Source organism: Brassica napus, chromosome A1, assembly GCF_020379485.1.
Source record: "Brassica napus cultivar Da-Ae chromosome A1, Da-Ae, whole genome shotgun sequence".
In the NCBI taxonomy this organism is placed as follows: Eukaryota; Viridiplantae; Streptophyta; class Magnoliopsida; order Brassicales; family Brassicaceae; genus Brassica; species Brassica napus.
Window position 1 is genome coordinate 2,697,155 of NC_063434.1, and position 13,710 is coordinate 2,710,864.

General features: G+C 38.9%; 2 protein-coding genes across 2 annotated transcripts; both read right to left on the reverse strand.

Annotated features, from left to right (window-relative positions):
- Positions 1-275: 275 nt before the first annotated feature.
- LOC106441079 (helicase and polymerase-containing protein TEBICHI) lies at positions 276-11,732 on the reverse strand. The gene is made up of 26 exons (XM_048780044.1): positions 11,431-11,732; positions 10,541-10,983; positions 10,217-10,448; positions 9,292-10,122; positions 8,687-8,751; positions 8,452-8,557; positions 8,166-8,366; positions 7,823-8,023; positions 7,267-7,428; positions 6,907-7,146; positions 6,531-6,743; positions 6,031-6,381; positions 5,788-5,940; positions 5,440-5,661; positions 5,077-5,295; positions 4,878-4,995; positions 3,608-4,722; positions 3,262-3,459; positions 2,911-3,170; positions 2,590-2,779; positions 2,407-2,514; positions 1,899-2,251; positions 1,464-1,572; positions 1,109-1,243; positions 884-980; positions 276-798 (listed from the first exon to the last, which is right to left on the reverse strand). The coding sequence occupies exons 1-26, from the start codon at positions 11,464-11,466 to the stop codon at positions 731-733; spliced, it is 6,426 nt and encodes a 2,141-aa protein (XP_048636001.1). The 5' UTR covers positions 11,467-11,732; the 3' UTR covers positions 276-730.
- A 195-nt stretch (positions 11,733-11,927) lies between these two features.
- Positions 11,928-13,547, reverse strand: LOC106441080 (two-on-two hemoglobin-3). The gene is made up of 4 exons (XM_013882860.3): positions 13,255-13,547; positions 12,789-12,919; positions 12,317-12,461; positions 11,928-12,149 (listed from the first exon to the last, which is right to left on the reverse strand). The coding sequence occupies exons 1-4, from the start codon at positions 13,389-13,391 to the stop codon at positions 12,041-12,043; spliced, it is 522 nt and encodes a 173-aa protein (XP_013738314.2). The 5' UTR covers positions 13,392-13,547; the 3' UTR covers positions 11,928-12,040.
- Between the last annotated feature and the right edge of the window lie 163 nt (positions 13,548-13,710).

Below are 13,710 nucleotides of genomic sequence, written 5' to 3' on the forward strand. Positions count from 1 at the left end.
CTATTGTCAATTATACAAACTTATCTATTGTGCTCGATTTATCAGCTTATTTTACATGTTTCCAGTTTTTTTTTCTTAGAAGTGGAAAAGATAGATTCCAACTTTCTGTGGATATTTTTTTTGTTGACAATTGGCCCATAATTGCCCCCACTAACGAATCTCAATGATAACAATTTTCAACTGTGAGAATAAGACGGGTTTAGAGGTTCACGGGACGAGTCTTGTGCCCGTTGAAAACGACGGTTTGTTCTATTAAGTGGCGGACACAGTCCACAGAATCTAAAGCCCACTAAATTAAATAAACAAAATGTGTTAATGTACATTAATTACATCTATCTGAAGCATACTAAATTAAATCACAGAGCATAATCAACAATTATATTTACTCTTTTGGAGCAATGACATTATTTACAGTCAAAAAGAGAAATTACTTGTCCTAATCTTTCCATATGATCTTGGTCATGTTAAAAGTCACTGTCTAAGTAAAACTATCTGCTAATTGTTGTAACTTTACAGTCTCTTTGAATCTGATAAGGAGAGCATTCTGAACACTAGCATACGAAATTTCCCTTTGGAATGGTCCTTTCCTCTCCACTTCCATCTTCAAGCACAAGGAAGATTGAAACAGAGCATCGCCTTTAGTCAAGCCGTGGATGAGGGAACATACTTGCTCAAACAATCTGAAGCTCTCAAATTGAAATTTAAAGACAACTGAGATTTTGTTGATGTCTTAATCAGCCTGCAGCGGCTCTAAAGAACCCCATGTTTTCCCAACCTTTAGTTTCACATGTAGAGGGACTGAAAGGACACAACACAACCAATCAACTCAACATTACATATATATACATCGCATAAAAAAGAGTATGGTACATGAGGAACATACCGAGAAGTGAAACCGCATTTTCCATGCTGGATTGTAGCAACATCGCAGCTTCTTTTGCGTAAGAAGGATCAACTTCCAGCACAAGTTCATCATGTACCTGCACCATAATGTCAAACTTTAATGAGCTATTTAGACAATATGAAAAAATATTAACTTGCAGGAGAAAGTATAAAAACTGAAACTATGGAAATAACTCAAGCAGTAAAAAGGGTGGACAACTCTCACCTGTAGAAGAATCCGGCACCGTCCCTTCAACACGTGAAACCTAGTTGAAGAACTAGATGCTGCTGTATCAATATCCTCAGAAATTGCAGAGTATATGTTTATCATCGCAATCTTGATTATATCAGCAGCAGATCCCTGAATAAAAACCACAATCAGGTAAATGTTCAGGAATCCATTTTAAGAGAATTCACTTTGAAGGAAATGAGACTTCTTATAACTGTCACCAACAGCCAAAGACCAAAAAGGGAAGATCATACATTTTTATACTAAATAGATAGATCTGGTAAAGTCTTATTAAACGTCACAGCATAACATGAAGTGTAAGGGAAAAGGAAAGTAAGAAACAAGGTCGGACCTGGCACACGGAATTTACAGCTTGTCTTTGAGCCTTAGCTTTCTCTTTGGCATTCCCAAATTTAATTTTGGACAAGAAGCGTCTTCTTCCCTTGAGAGTCTGAATGTATCTGCATATCAAAAGATGTTTGTAGATTGTAATCATAGCTCATAAAGAAGCAACCCAATTAAAGGAACACATAGACTATATTCAAACCAAAACATAGAAGGAACTAGACTTGGAGAAGCTGAACATGTACTCTATCAAAACACTGAAAACTGGAGGAAAAGAACCTCAAGGAGATTTTAAAACTCTCAACACAAATGCTAGACCTAAGGTCTTCACATGAAGCTGATCAATTCGTTGACCAGCCTGTGAAGCAAAGCCGAGGGAGATGAAATATAGCAGCAGTTTAAGTATAATAAGCATTGATGAAGATAAGTAAAACATCCTCACCCTTTTTCTTGGCAAAATGAAACTGTCTCGTTAAGCCAAGAGGTGACCGCAGGGAAAGAACTTTTAAAGCTTCTGATTTTCTCCTTGGCTTCATCTGAGCTGCACTCAAGCTGTTCGGCAAGCCTGTTTGCACCCATTCCATAAAGAATTCCATAGATCAATCTTTTCGTCTGATCTCTATCATGCGGACTAACAGAATCCTCGTTCTTCCCAGTCCATTTGGCAGATATCATCGTAAAGACATCACCTTCTGGCTGACTAAGCTGTGCAATCAACGAGGGATCTCTAGAAAAATGTGCCATAAGTCGCAGCTCTATCTGAGAATAATCTGCCGTCAAGAGTAACCAATTTTCCTGTGGTAAAAAAATAAAATAGATATCATATTCAGTCTTTTTGGAGGAAATAAATGCTTTCAATTGCACAACTCTTTTTTTTTTGGGGAAATATGCTTTGTCTTGTAGCCTTGAATACCAAGACACAAAGGTTTTAGAAATTACACGGAAGTTACCTGAGTAGGAACAAAGAAATCACGTGCATTGACTTTGTAGCTAACAGCATCTGAATTAACTTCCTTTCCATTTTTGTCAAGTATGAACTCTACTTCATGCTCAACAGACTGCAGAAAAGTAACATGGCCATTGATTTTTGGATACACGATGGAATGAAAAAGGAAACATAGTAGAAGTCATACTTGGAGATTTGGCTCCTCAATGGAAAGCCGCCCAGTTGCTGTTGATGTTTGAAGCCAGTGGCCATGCAAAGTGTACCTTTGCGTGCTCAAGCGTAGTTTGGCAAGTGAACAAATTGATCCAAGTGTACAATTTAAGAGCTTTGCCAACGTCCGGTGCTCTTTGATAATTGGGACAATAGGATGCTCATTCCTGGGACAAAATCATATTCCCAAGTAAGCACATGTTCTATATTAAACAGGAAAGTACCTCAAAAGGTATGTTATCCTTCGTGATGAAAAAAGAAAATATTGTAAGCAAAAGCAATTATCCATTTGCAATACCTTAAAAGATCCAAGCACTGCTTATCAGTACTTGGATGAAGTTTCCCTTTATTTTGGGTTTCCGGTATGGGCAACTTCAACTGTTTAAACAGCACATTTGAAATATCAGCTGGGTTGTGCAATGAAAATGCCATGCCAGCTAATTCAAATGCTTTCTTCTCAAGGGACCGCAGCTTATCCCGCAATATATTCCGTGCCCTAAGGCATCCTTCTATATCGACGCCTATACCCCACAGCTCCATGTCTGCAAGGACATTGACCTGAAACACAGATTGAATGCATTATGCTGCCGCAATAACAACTAACTTAGCAGAGTAAGACATTTTTAATAAAAGCAGTGAAGAGATATACCAGCGGCATTTCAGTGGTTGTGAGTGCTTCAAGAAGTTCTTCGGAAACAAGGATCTTCCAAAGAGCTAAACAAAGGGCTCGCGTTTGAGCAACCCGTCTGCAGCAACCATTGTGGGCAACCCTTCGTATCTGATTCCTCCACCGGCCACTGCGATTTGCAGCTTCAGCTGCCTCTGGCGATAGTCTTTTCTTTACCTCCTATAACAGTTTTAGAAACTTTTAATGAACAAATATACTAAATAGGTATGAGCTAAATCTGTGTGTGATGATAGAGTAACCAACAAAAGAATGAAAGATAGAACACCGTCATCAGGAGAGACATGATATATATTAAGTCTGGAATCACCTTATCTATGTTTGGATTTGAGTGTCTTTCCTCATCTGGCCAAAGAATCCACGTCACGATGCTCATGTCAATGGTGTGGCTTATGCGAAGCGAAGGCATCATTAACCAAGACCCATCCACCAACTCAAAATCCCTGATCCCTTCTTCAAGATTCAAGCGAGTGCATCTTTGGATTGAAATGGCAGGACTCTTGAGCACTTGAATCTGCACTTTCAAATTCCACGCGAACTTTCTCGTCTTTTCATTCCCCATTATTTTACTGATTCGGTTCCACCGAGATTTTATAACATCAAACACGTTGTGGGTACCCAAAACCTCTTTCTTGCCAATAGCAGCATCCTTGGAAAGCTTTTCTGCACATTCCAGGCTGAGAAGGTCCTTGTTAAGATTGACATAGTATACAGGAGAGCTATCCCAGCAGATCGCAATTCCATGTATCTCATAAGAGATGCGGGAATTCAAGCCTTGTAGTTTATTAAAGTGGATATCAAAGAAAAATTCCCCAGCAGAGTCCCAGAGTTCCAGGAAAGAGTCAAATCCGCCACGAATATTTCCTGCAGTTATTGGACCCTTTTCACCTGCATTATCCTTATTACTAAGAGGAATATCGGCATTCCTCGTCAACTGCTGCTCAGCATTATCCTCGTTTCTGATATCTCTGTCATCACTAGAAAGAATACTAACAGCATTGAGCCCATCAGTGCCAACTGTAGTTCCTATAAGTTGAAAATCAGGAAGTGGATCGCTCAAGTTAACTTCTGATGAAACTCCTAAGGCAGCACCTGATACTTCCATTGGCTTTTCTCTGTGATTATCCGCGTCAAAATTTCCACGTTCCATGTTCCCCTCCATGCTTGATTGTCCTGGAACATGTTGTAGTACATTGGGAGCAACAGAGCTTCCGTAAATATCTCTTTCAATAGTTACTTGTTCATTGGGACTCCTAGCAGGAGCCAACGGCAATGGATTAGACAGGTCATGAACATCCAGACCAAGCGATTTAAAGGCAGAGAATGCAGCAGCCCTCGCTTCTTCTGCTTTTTCAAGAACAATTTTGCGCGCCCCATTCTTAATTTTCTTGGCTAATCCCAACTGTATCCTTCTCTGTCCAGTACCTTGTACACCATATCAACTCGAGCACATTAGATGAAAGGGGATAGAATATTTTTTTCAACAAATGGCCAACTTATCATTCCTTATATAAGCTGGAGAGACACCTCAATGAGGTAACAAAACATCAATCTAAACTGTCTGAATAAAATTGAATTACCTTCTGTTGCCCACGCTGAAGATTCAAAGAGAGCTTTGACAATTTCAGGGATGGATGCTTCTGCTATCGCCTGAGATGTACGCAAACCAGCTTTGTACAATGCTCTTGCTCTTGAACCCTATTTATTCAACACCAAAAGCCATCTTTGTCAACAGCACTCCTCATATCGTAGCTACAAGTTTCTGAAAGTTGCAAGTACCTTTATATATGGAATGCTAGTAAGTTCAACAATTTCAGCCCTAACACCAAATGATACACGGTTCTGAAGTTTGGCAACTAAGCCTTCCAGATCATGCCATCCGAGCCTCTCACAGAACACCGAAACCATGGAACAAAACCTTCCAGCGTTCTCCTGTAGCGCTTGAACCATACCTCTAGCCACTTTAAAGGCTTCACAAACCTCAGATACAGAAGCTTCCTGCATTTCATAGTTTAAAAAGAAACAGTTTAAGAGAATATCTTGGAGTGTACGTGATCGTGCAAGCTGCAACGGGTTTATATATATGAACCAAAATAAGAAGCTTAGCAAAGACAAGAAAGAAAGAGGCAGTAGGGGAGCCACCTGAACTAATTTTGACAAGATGAGGGCAACAAAAAATCGTTTGCACACTCGAAGCATCTGTTCATCTGAAAGCATCTTACTGCTAGCTGAACCATGCCGATTGCCATATTCTCCACGCATATTCTTCTTTACATCTTGTGGTTTGTTTAGAGTTCGCACTGTTGCACCATGTGCCATGCGCATCAGAAAAGGTTCGACCACTCCAACTCTATTGCCAACAGACTGAAAATTGTGAGATAAAGTAACAGCATCAGCGTACAAATATCTTGTGTAATTATAACAAGGCGTAGTGCCATTCGAAAAATACTGCATAATAATGCCATATATTACCAGAGAGTACAAGCTTACCTGTTCTAAAGGAGACAGTTCCATAAACCGTTCATAATACAATTCCCAGTTTGGTTCAACACCAACATTAATTGGTGTGACTAAGTAGACCAAATGCAAATCAGAAGCCATAACTAGTCCTTCACGTGATCTTAGAAGATCATCCAGTACTATCTGCAGCAACACCAAGAACATACACGTCAAGCATGCTTACTTAATACTATATAAATGCATTATCAATTATAGAATGTCAGATTAAATTACAAGCGACTCCTCTGGGCAGAGTGAACTGCCAAAAGATCCACGTCCAAGGGGTGTTGTAGTGTATAACTTTGTCTCTTCATTCCACTCAAGAAATTTTCTGTGACACAGCCACCGAAGGGAATCCTGAGCTGATTTGACCACATCTTGAAAGGGTTTTGTAGAATTCAGAAGAGTACACCTAACGTAGCGGTGTATATCTTTGGCAGTCTGAACAATTCCACCTGCAACAACTTCTAATATTGCATGAGTCATTCCATTCTTGTCTTCAGATAAACAAGACTCCAAGGGTGGGCAGCTCTCATTTAGAAGAGTCATTATTCGCTTGAGTTCTCCAGGTTTGCAAATCAAAACCTGGAAACAAGTAAAAATTTAAAACAAGAATCAAAAGCCTAGACCATTGACCACTCCAAACTAGAACATAATTTTTTTTGGGAATTTCACTACGAGGAACTGAAATGTAAATTATAACATCATTATTTATAAAGAAATTAAAGGCATACACTTTCTCCTTTTGTATCAATCCCAGTCCGCCCAGCCCGACCAGACATTTGCTTGTACCTTGTTCCATCAAGAAAATCACGGCCAATCATTGGTTGCCGAAAAATGACTCTCCTTGCAGGCAAGTTAACCCCCGCCGCCAGAGTGGATGTAGCTGTTAAGACACGTACAAGACCCTTCCGGTAACAGGTCTCAACTATCTCTCTTTCTTCTACCTGAAATACAAATAAATTTGTCTATTTAGTGCTAGTACATGAAGATATTCACTTTACGTAATATTCACCATCTCACATGTAAATAGCAAAAGAATCACATATTCGTTATCAAGTATAGCCAGGTCAAGAAAACATTTATGGTGAATGGATTGTGTATACATACTGTAAGACCAGCATGGTGGTAGGCAACCCCAGAGGGTAGAGTTTCTTCTAGCACAGGATCTACTCCAGACGGAGACCTTCGCAAGGCATCAATAGCAGATGTGATATCCATAAACTCGCTATTTTCACCATCTACGTCTATAAGCACTTTTTTAATGAGCTTTGCAATATGCTTAGCAGTTGATTCACATCCTTTTCGACTTGAGCAAAATATTAGCACTGAATTCCCCTCTTGAACAATCTGGATTGTGATATAACATCTGAGTTTTCGTTCTTGAAACAAAATTGAGTACATGTCTAATAAAAAACCTACAGAAAAGGAAAGTAATTAATCAAGACCTTAACTCGCAAACGCCATTACCTCGTTACAAAGCTCAATGATATGGTCTGGGTCTTTTCCTCCCATATTAGCAGCTTTTGGTAAAGTCCTCACAACTTCCATCTTTTTATTATAGATGATGTCACCAACTTTAATATACTCCTCTAGCGGAACTGGTCGAAACTCGGTCTGATATAAAGCTGCCTTTCAACATGTAAAACCACAATAAGTTTTCTGATTAGAAAGGCCACAATAATTTACAGAGTTCTATCTTCCGAAAATAACTACAGAAAACTATCATCCATTTAAGAGATCTAGATATACACAGGTCTTCATTTTACAGAAAACGTAACAATTATTAACAATCACGAACAGTATTCTGTGCAATTTCATATCATATTCTTATATTTCCTTAGACATGGAGGTCTACACACCTATATGTCTAGAGAGAAGTGTCATGCAACTGAGTGATCTTAATACACACATGTATATACCTATATGGCTAGAGAGAAGTATCATGCAACTGAATGATCTTAATATACACATGTGTGTATATATATATATATATATATATATAAAATAGTGATTTTTATCTTACTTGAAGCCAGTCAGCAACTGCTCCGACATTCGGCATTGTAGCACTCATACCCACAATTTGTAGGCCATGGGCAGGATCATTCTTTCCACTGCTACTCCCTGAACTCTCACCACTACTTGACTCGGAACTGCCCTCACCGGCAGCATAACGAAGTTTCGTCAGCATAAGTTCCAAAAGATAACCCCTATGTTGGTCACCCACCTGTATAAACCATGCGCAACAGGTTCCTTTAATGCATTCATTATTAAATATGCGACGGTAGAGTACGAAGAAAATAAAGATAGTGTCAGACGGTTGTAAGCTTGTCCGTGATCTATTTAGAGGAGATATGTGAAAACCGTACCATGTGCAGCTCATCTATAACAATTATCCCAAGTTCAGACAAACGACCCTCTTCAAGCAAGCGATTTATCAAAGAGTTTGCCTTCTCAATCGTGCAGACCGCCACAGAAGTGCCTTTAGGAAGAGTTCCACCGCCTTGATTTCCATAGTAACTACGAACATGCTTACCAAGTGGTTCAAGAAGGACCTCAAGGTGTTCCGCCTGCATCCAAATGTTATATGGCTAAATTAAAAGAAAGCAATATTATAAAACGTGTAGGATGCTGGGAGAGACTAATAAAAGAAACCTTCTCAACGCAAATGGATACATAAGGTAGCACAAGCAGTGCCATTTTTCCAGTTGTTATGACCCGGCGCAGCATCAAGACCTCTGCAACAAAACTTTTACCAGCACTGCACAAATAGCATGGTTTTGAAATTGAGCATAAATTCTTGTCAGATAGACGCCTGTTAGTGAGATCGATAATGTATGAAAAGAAGTAAACTTTTAATTGGCAGATTCATGGCAAACCATGAAGATACCTTGTAGAAGCACAGTAGACCAGATTCCTTTTCTGTAAAACACCATCTACCTGAAGACACTCGACCTAGAAAATTTTATAACAATCTGTATTCAGCTAGTGAAACACATCAGAAGCAATAACATACACAAAAACAGGCAATATAGACAGAATAGGAAGTTCTTTCAGATACGATACCCCCCTAAGAAGCTATAACTGTGTTTCAGAATGTTGAAAAAGATCATTCTACAATAAGTGGCAGAAACTAGTATATATACAAAAACTAAGAACAGAGTCGAGAATAAAAATTGCTAATCAGTTTTCCGCACAAACCCATGAAACATATAAAACAAAAAAGATAAACAACATATACCGCATGAAAAGAAAAAACACTCCATAAATGATATAATAACTGCCATGAAAGGAAGAACGCAACAAGAGCCGATTAATTTTGGATGACAAATACTAGTTACGGGCTCTGAACTACTTTACACTTACTACACTGCAATGGAGAAGCATATACACATCTATCTATCTATAGGAGTAGGGACACTGAAAATATTGATCAACTGTAAATTAAATATAGTTGACAAATAACAATACACACAGCAACTAATAATTATGTACCTGCCATGGATAGAGTTTAGATATCCCTTTCTTATTGTATACGCTGCAAACTTCTGAGGGAAGCCAGGTGCTAAGACTTAAACCATCTTTATTATGAAGAGAGCTTGAAGGAGTCTGACTTTCTTCGGATTCACTAGAATCAGCTGATTTCCTCATGTTGCTTATCGCTGGGACAGACCTTGCACTATGGTTGCCCTCGCACAGTGCAACTTTATTTTCTTCAGGTTCTGGATACATCCTGCCTACCAAATTTTTATTTGCCGGACCATTATTTGCAACATCAAGACTTCCACATCCTCTATTATCAACCAAAGCAGATTGAGAGATCCCACAGCTTCCTCGAGTAATGTTATTTTGATCAAATGAAGCACATTGCTCTCTGGTGCTTCCATTTGCTTTTCTATCTTGAAACAAAAGTTCCAGGTTTTTGACAGGAAGCGGAGATACTTCTTTATTGAAATCTCTCCCATGCTTCTCCGCGACCTTTGAATAGCCAGTGGCATCTTTATCCTTTACTCTGCTTTCATCTAAATCTAAACTTCTCTTTAAGTTGTCACTGCAGTTATCTTCATTGTCTCTGTCTTTAGCTTCTACAGAACCAGAGTTCTGAGTTGGCACTGACAAACCATCAGCAAATTGAATTGCTTCATTCCAGAAAGAATCTCCAGGAGAGAAAATTGAGCTACCACTTCCTGACTTAGGGGTTCCAACATGACATGATTTAACGGCTGATCCAGGCGTGCGGCATTCAGTTAGAAGAGCAGATGATTCTGGTACCTTAGTACACTTCCTCAGGCCCATTGGAATTTCCACAGATTCATTACTTGGAACCTGTGAATATATTAGAGCAGAGGCATCAAATAATCTAAAATGAATCAGTTTTAGCAGGAAGACAAGTAACCATAACTGTTAGTTCCATTTATACCTTCTTCTTAGGGTCTGGAACAGATGTATCTCTTTTACCAACAATTCTAGCAATTGAATCATGCTTACTACCGAGAGGATATGCAGGTTCATCTAGTGATGGTATATATTCGGAATCACAACGCCTCTTGTGAGAAATTTGCATATCTTGAGCAAGTAACGATGAACTGCCGCAACGCTTCAATTCGTTTGCCTTCTGACGTGTAGGTGAGCCAACAACAGACCGCACTTCACTGCAAAAGCCACACAAGCACAATTTACAAAGCCCTCTAAATCTCAAAACAATTTATTCGGACATAATAGACACAATCAAAGCATATATTACCTACAATACAAGGACAAGAAACCAGTAGCAAAGTCTCTTAATTCTGAATTATCTTTCTGGTTGGCACAGAGCGAAACATCTGGTGCATGATTCTCGGCTGTAGCAACACCTTCTTTATGCAAGACTCGAGATTCTCCCCGGTTCAAACACCCTTCATCTCCTCTAGAACTTTCAGCAATTACAGGTTTAGGCAGGCCTGGATGTATACTTTCAACAGCATAAGGGGGACGAGAAACCTCCAGATCCAATTTTTTTGTAAACGCTTCCTGCCTTGCCTGCAACACACTATTGGAAGTGCTCTTGTCATCCAGGGATGGTTTCAAGTAACTGTCCAAAGTGCCTTTGTCTCCAGGAGATCTTTCACCAGTCACCTTCACATTTTTCTCGTTTCTCCCAGACTTTAAATTTGGTGAGAGGTGTTTCCTCTTCTTCGAAACATAGAACTAGAAGTACAGTAACAAGCAACATAAGAAACACACACATTAGCTTCAATATCACAAAACTCTCATCCATCATCATAACTAACTTCACTGTTCATAGTTTGATCGAAGAAAAAGTCCAAAAATCAATTCTTTTTAATCTAATTTATGGAAAATCCATAACTAACTTCACTGTTCATAGTGAAAAAAAGAAAATCAAATTATGGGATTCAGCAAAAATGTGTTGTCGATTCAACGCATGGGTCTTCTCAAAACAATCGAATGAATCAAACACTCTATAAAGTTCATCCCTTTTGCATCGATAAAGGTCAGATTCTAAACACGAATTCTCGAAGTCGTGAGAAACTTTAAGATGTCGCAGCAAGCGCGAGCTTACACACGAGTAAAACGGAGTAAAAAAAGAGGAAGAAGAAGAGAACTACAACATCGACAATCAAAGAGAATACGGACCTGGTCAATCCGCGATCTAGAGGAATCTGAGTCCATGAAGCGGATGAAGAAGAAGAAGAAGAAGAATAACCGCCGGAGATCTGAGAAAAGGAAAACCCTAGCCGGCGATTTGAGGAGATCAGGAGAGCGACCCCAAATGCAGGCTGATGTAGAAATATAGAATCCGTAGCGTTTGAATTTGATTTCCTCCCTTGTATACACTGTCTTAGGTATTGTGAAGTTAAAAATTCAATATTTTTTTTTGTTTTCGCTCCTATTTTCTGTTTGAACCATAAAGTTTTTGCCTTTTGGGATATGAATTTTAGTATATTTATACACGAACTCAGCTTTAAAAATACAAACTTCAGTGAGAAAAAAAGAAGAAAGAACACTGCGTTTTGAGCTCTTGGAACACTGTTTACATGAGTCTCAAGTTATGTAATTAGAGAATATATAAACTAGAGTATTAGATTCAGAACTAATATTAATGCTGTTTGATAAAGTGATTTTGGTGAAATGTGATGACCAGTCTTATTTCTCTTGCATAGCGTTTCGAAGAAAGAGCAAGTTTCCTGGAATCTGTGTACTTTGAATGAAACGTAAAAATACAACAAGAATGCAGTTGTTAAAATTACTCTTCTGCTGGTTTATTGGCAGCGTGTTTACACGCAACTTGGTTGTTCTGATTCTGATTCTGATTCTGCAACTCGTTTCCAGCCACAAGGAAGAAAGCAGTATGCCTGAAACAGATCAAAAGCAGCAATACTTAATACATTTGCTCGCTAACACATGTGCATAAATTTTAAAGGTCTATCAAAATCTCATTCATTTGATTTACTACTATGTTTAATTTGGTTTCTGAATTTACAGACTTTTGAGTTTGAGAAAGAAAGATAGTGTTGTTTACCTGAAGAAATTCATCATCTTGACTTTCGAGTCCTGGTCAATGTCGACCGACTCGTCCATAGCATTTTGCATATGCTGCAGCCATCTCTCTGCAGCTTCATGAGTCACCGGAAATGGACGGTGACGACCAATCAGGGCAGGATGACCTACACACAAAGATCAATCGCAACGAAATAAGCAAAGATTTTAGCAGATGCCAAGTCATACTCAGTCAAACCCCACTCACAGTAGTACATAATACATTCTAATGTCTATGGTTAATTATACAATGATAAAAGATACAAGTAAGTTGAGTGTCTTCTGTACTAAGTGAGAACCACAAGGAAGACTAAATGGTTCACCAAAGTGAATGAAACTGAGCTAAGACTATCAGTCGAGCTTATAAAACACATAGAACCAATCAAGTCAGAACAAACTTAAACCACATTACATTAAACAAGAGGAAGAAGAATCCAAAAGTAAAAAGACTTAACCTTTCCTTTGAGAATACAGAGGAGGGCCTCCCATACGCTGGACAAAGAACTCATACTGGTTCTGAATGGCATCTTCTTTCTTAGAGTTAGCAAACATGGATCGAAACCATTCTTCTTCGTCATCATATACCCTACAAGAACACAGGGTCCATAAGTGGAAGCATTACCCACAAAAAGAAAGTCTCTAGAGAATAAAATAAAAGACTTTGTCAAAAACAGAAATGAATCAAAACCATTCTTCGTCATCATCATCATATACTCTATACAATAAACAAGAACCCACTTCAAAACACAGGTCCATAAGTGGAAGCATTACCCAAAAAAGTCTCTTAAAGAATAAAGTAAAAGACTTTTTCAAAGCAGAACACAAAGCAGACAGTGGACTTTAGTTCTGTAATAGGAAGAAGTCACAGTTCCCCAATTGTAATCCAGAGAAAGCACACATAAAGGAGATTTAGTTAGAAACCTGGTGTAGAAGTTGGTGGAGAGGTTGATGAAGCTCTGAAGACCGAGCTTTTCGAACAGATTGGACTCGTCTATGGCGAATGCGTCAGCCTGATCCACGCCGCTCCATGCCGATGCCTTCTCCTGCAGCGACTGCATCTCTACTTTCTCTCTTTCACTCTCTCTCTCTCTCTAGGTGAATGAAAAAACGGTGGGCGATTGAATATTTTTAAAAAAGGAAGGGTCTTTGTTTCTCGTTGGTGGTGGTCGCGTGGAGGTAAACGCTCTTTTTGTTTACTGGCTTGTAGGTCTCCAGTGACTCAGTGAGAGAGACTACTCTTGTTTTTATTGGGTGCAATTTGTAGAATAAATTCTTTTGGTGTCACTATGTCAACATTTTATTCTCCTACTCAGCTTTCGAGTAAATAAAATTTAAGGCGAGGGCCCATTTAAATTGGCCCATTAAGCCCATTTACTT

Coding starts and splice junctions, on each gene's coding strand:
- LOC106441080 (XM_013882860.3), bottom strand. CDS start 13,391: ATGCAGTCGCTGCAGGAGAAGGCATCGGCATGGAGCGGCGTGGATCAG. Junction 12,920..13,254: donor TCCACCAACTTCTACACCAG/GTTTCTAACTAA, acceptor GTGTTCTTGTAG/GGTATATGATGACGAAGAAG. Junction 12,150..12,316: donor AAGATGATGAATTTCTTCAG/GTAAACAACACT, acceptor GATCTGTTTCAG/GCATACTGCTTTCTTCCTTG.
- LOC106441079 (XM_048780044.1), bottom strand. CDS start 11,466: ATGGACTCAGATTCCTCTAGATCGCGGATTGACCAG. Junction 10,984..11,430: donor CTAGATCGCGGATTGACCAG/GTCCGTATTCTC, acceptor CTGTACTTCTAG/TTCTATGTTTCGAAGAAGAG. Junction 3,171..3,261: donor CAACCACTGAAATGCCGCTG/GTATATCTCTTC, acceptor TCTGTGTTTCAG/GTCAATGTCCTTGCAGACAT.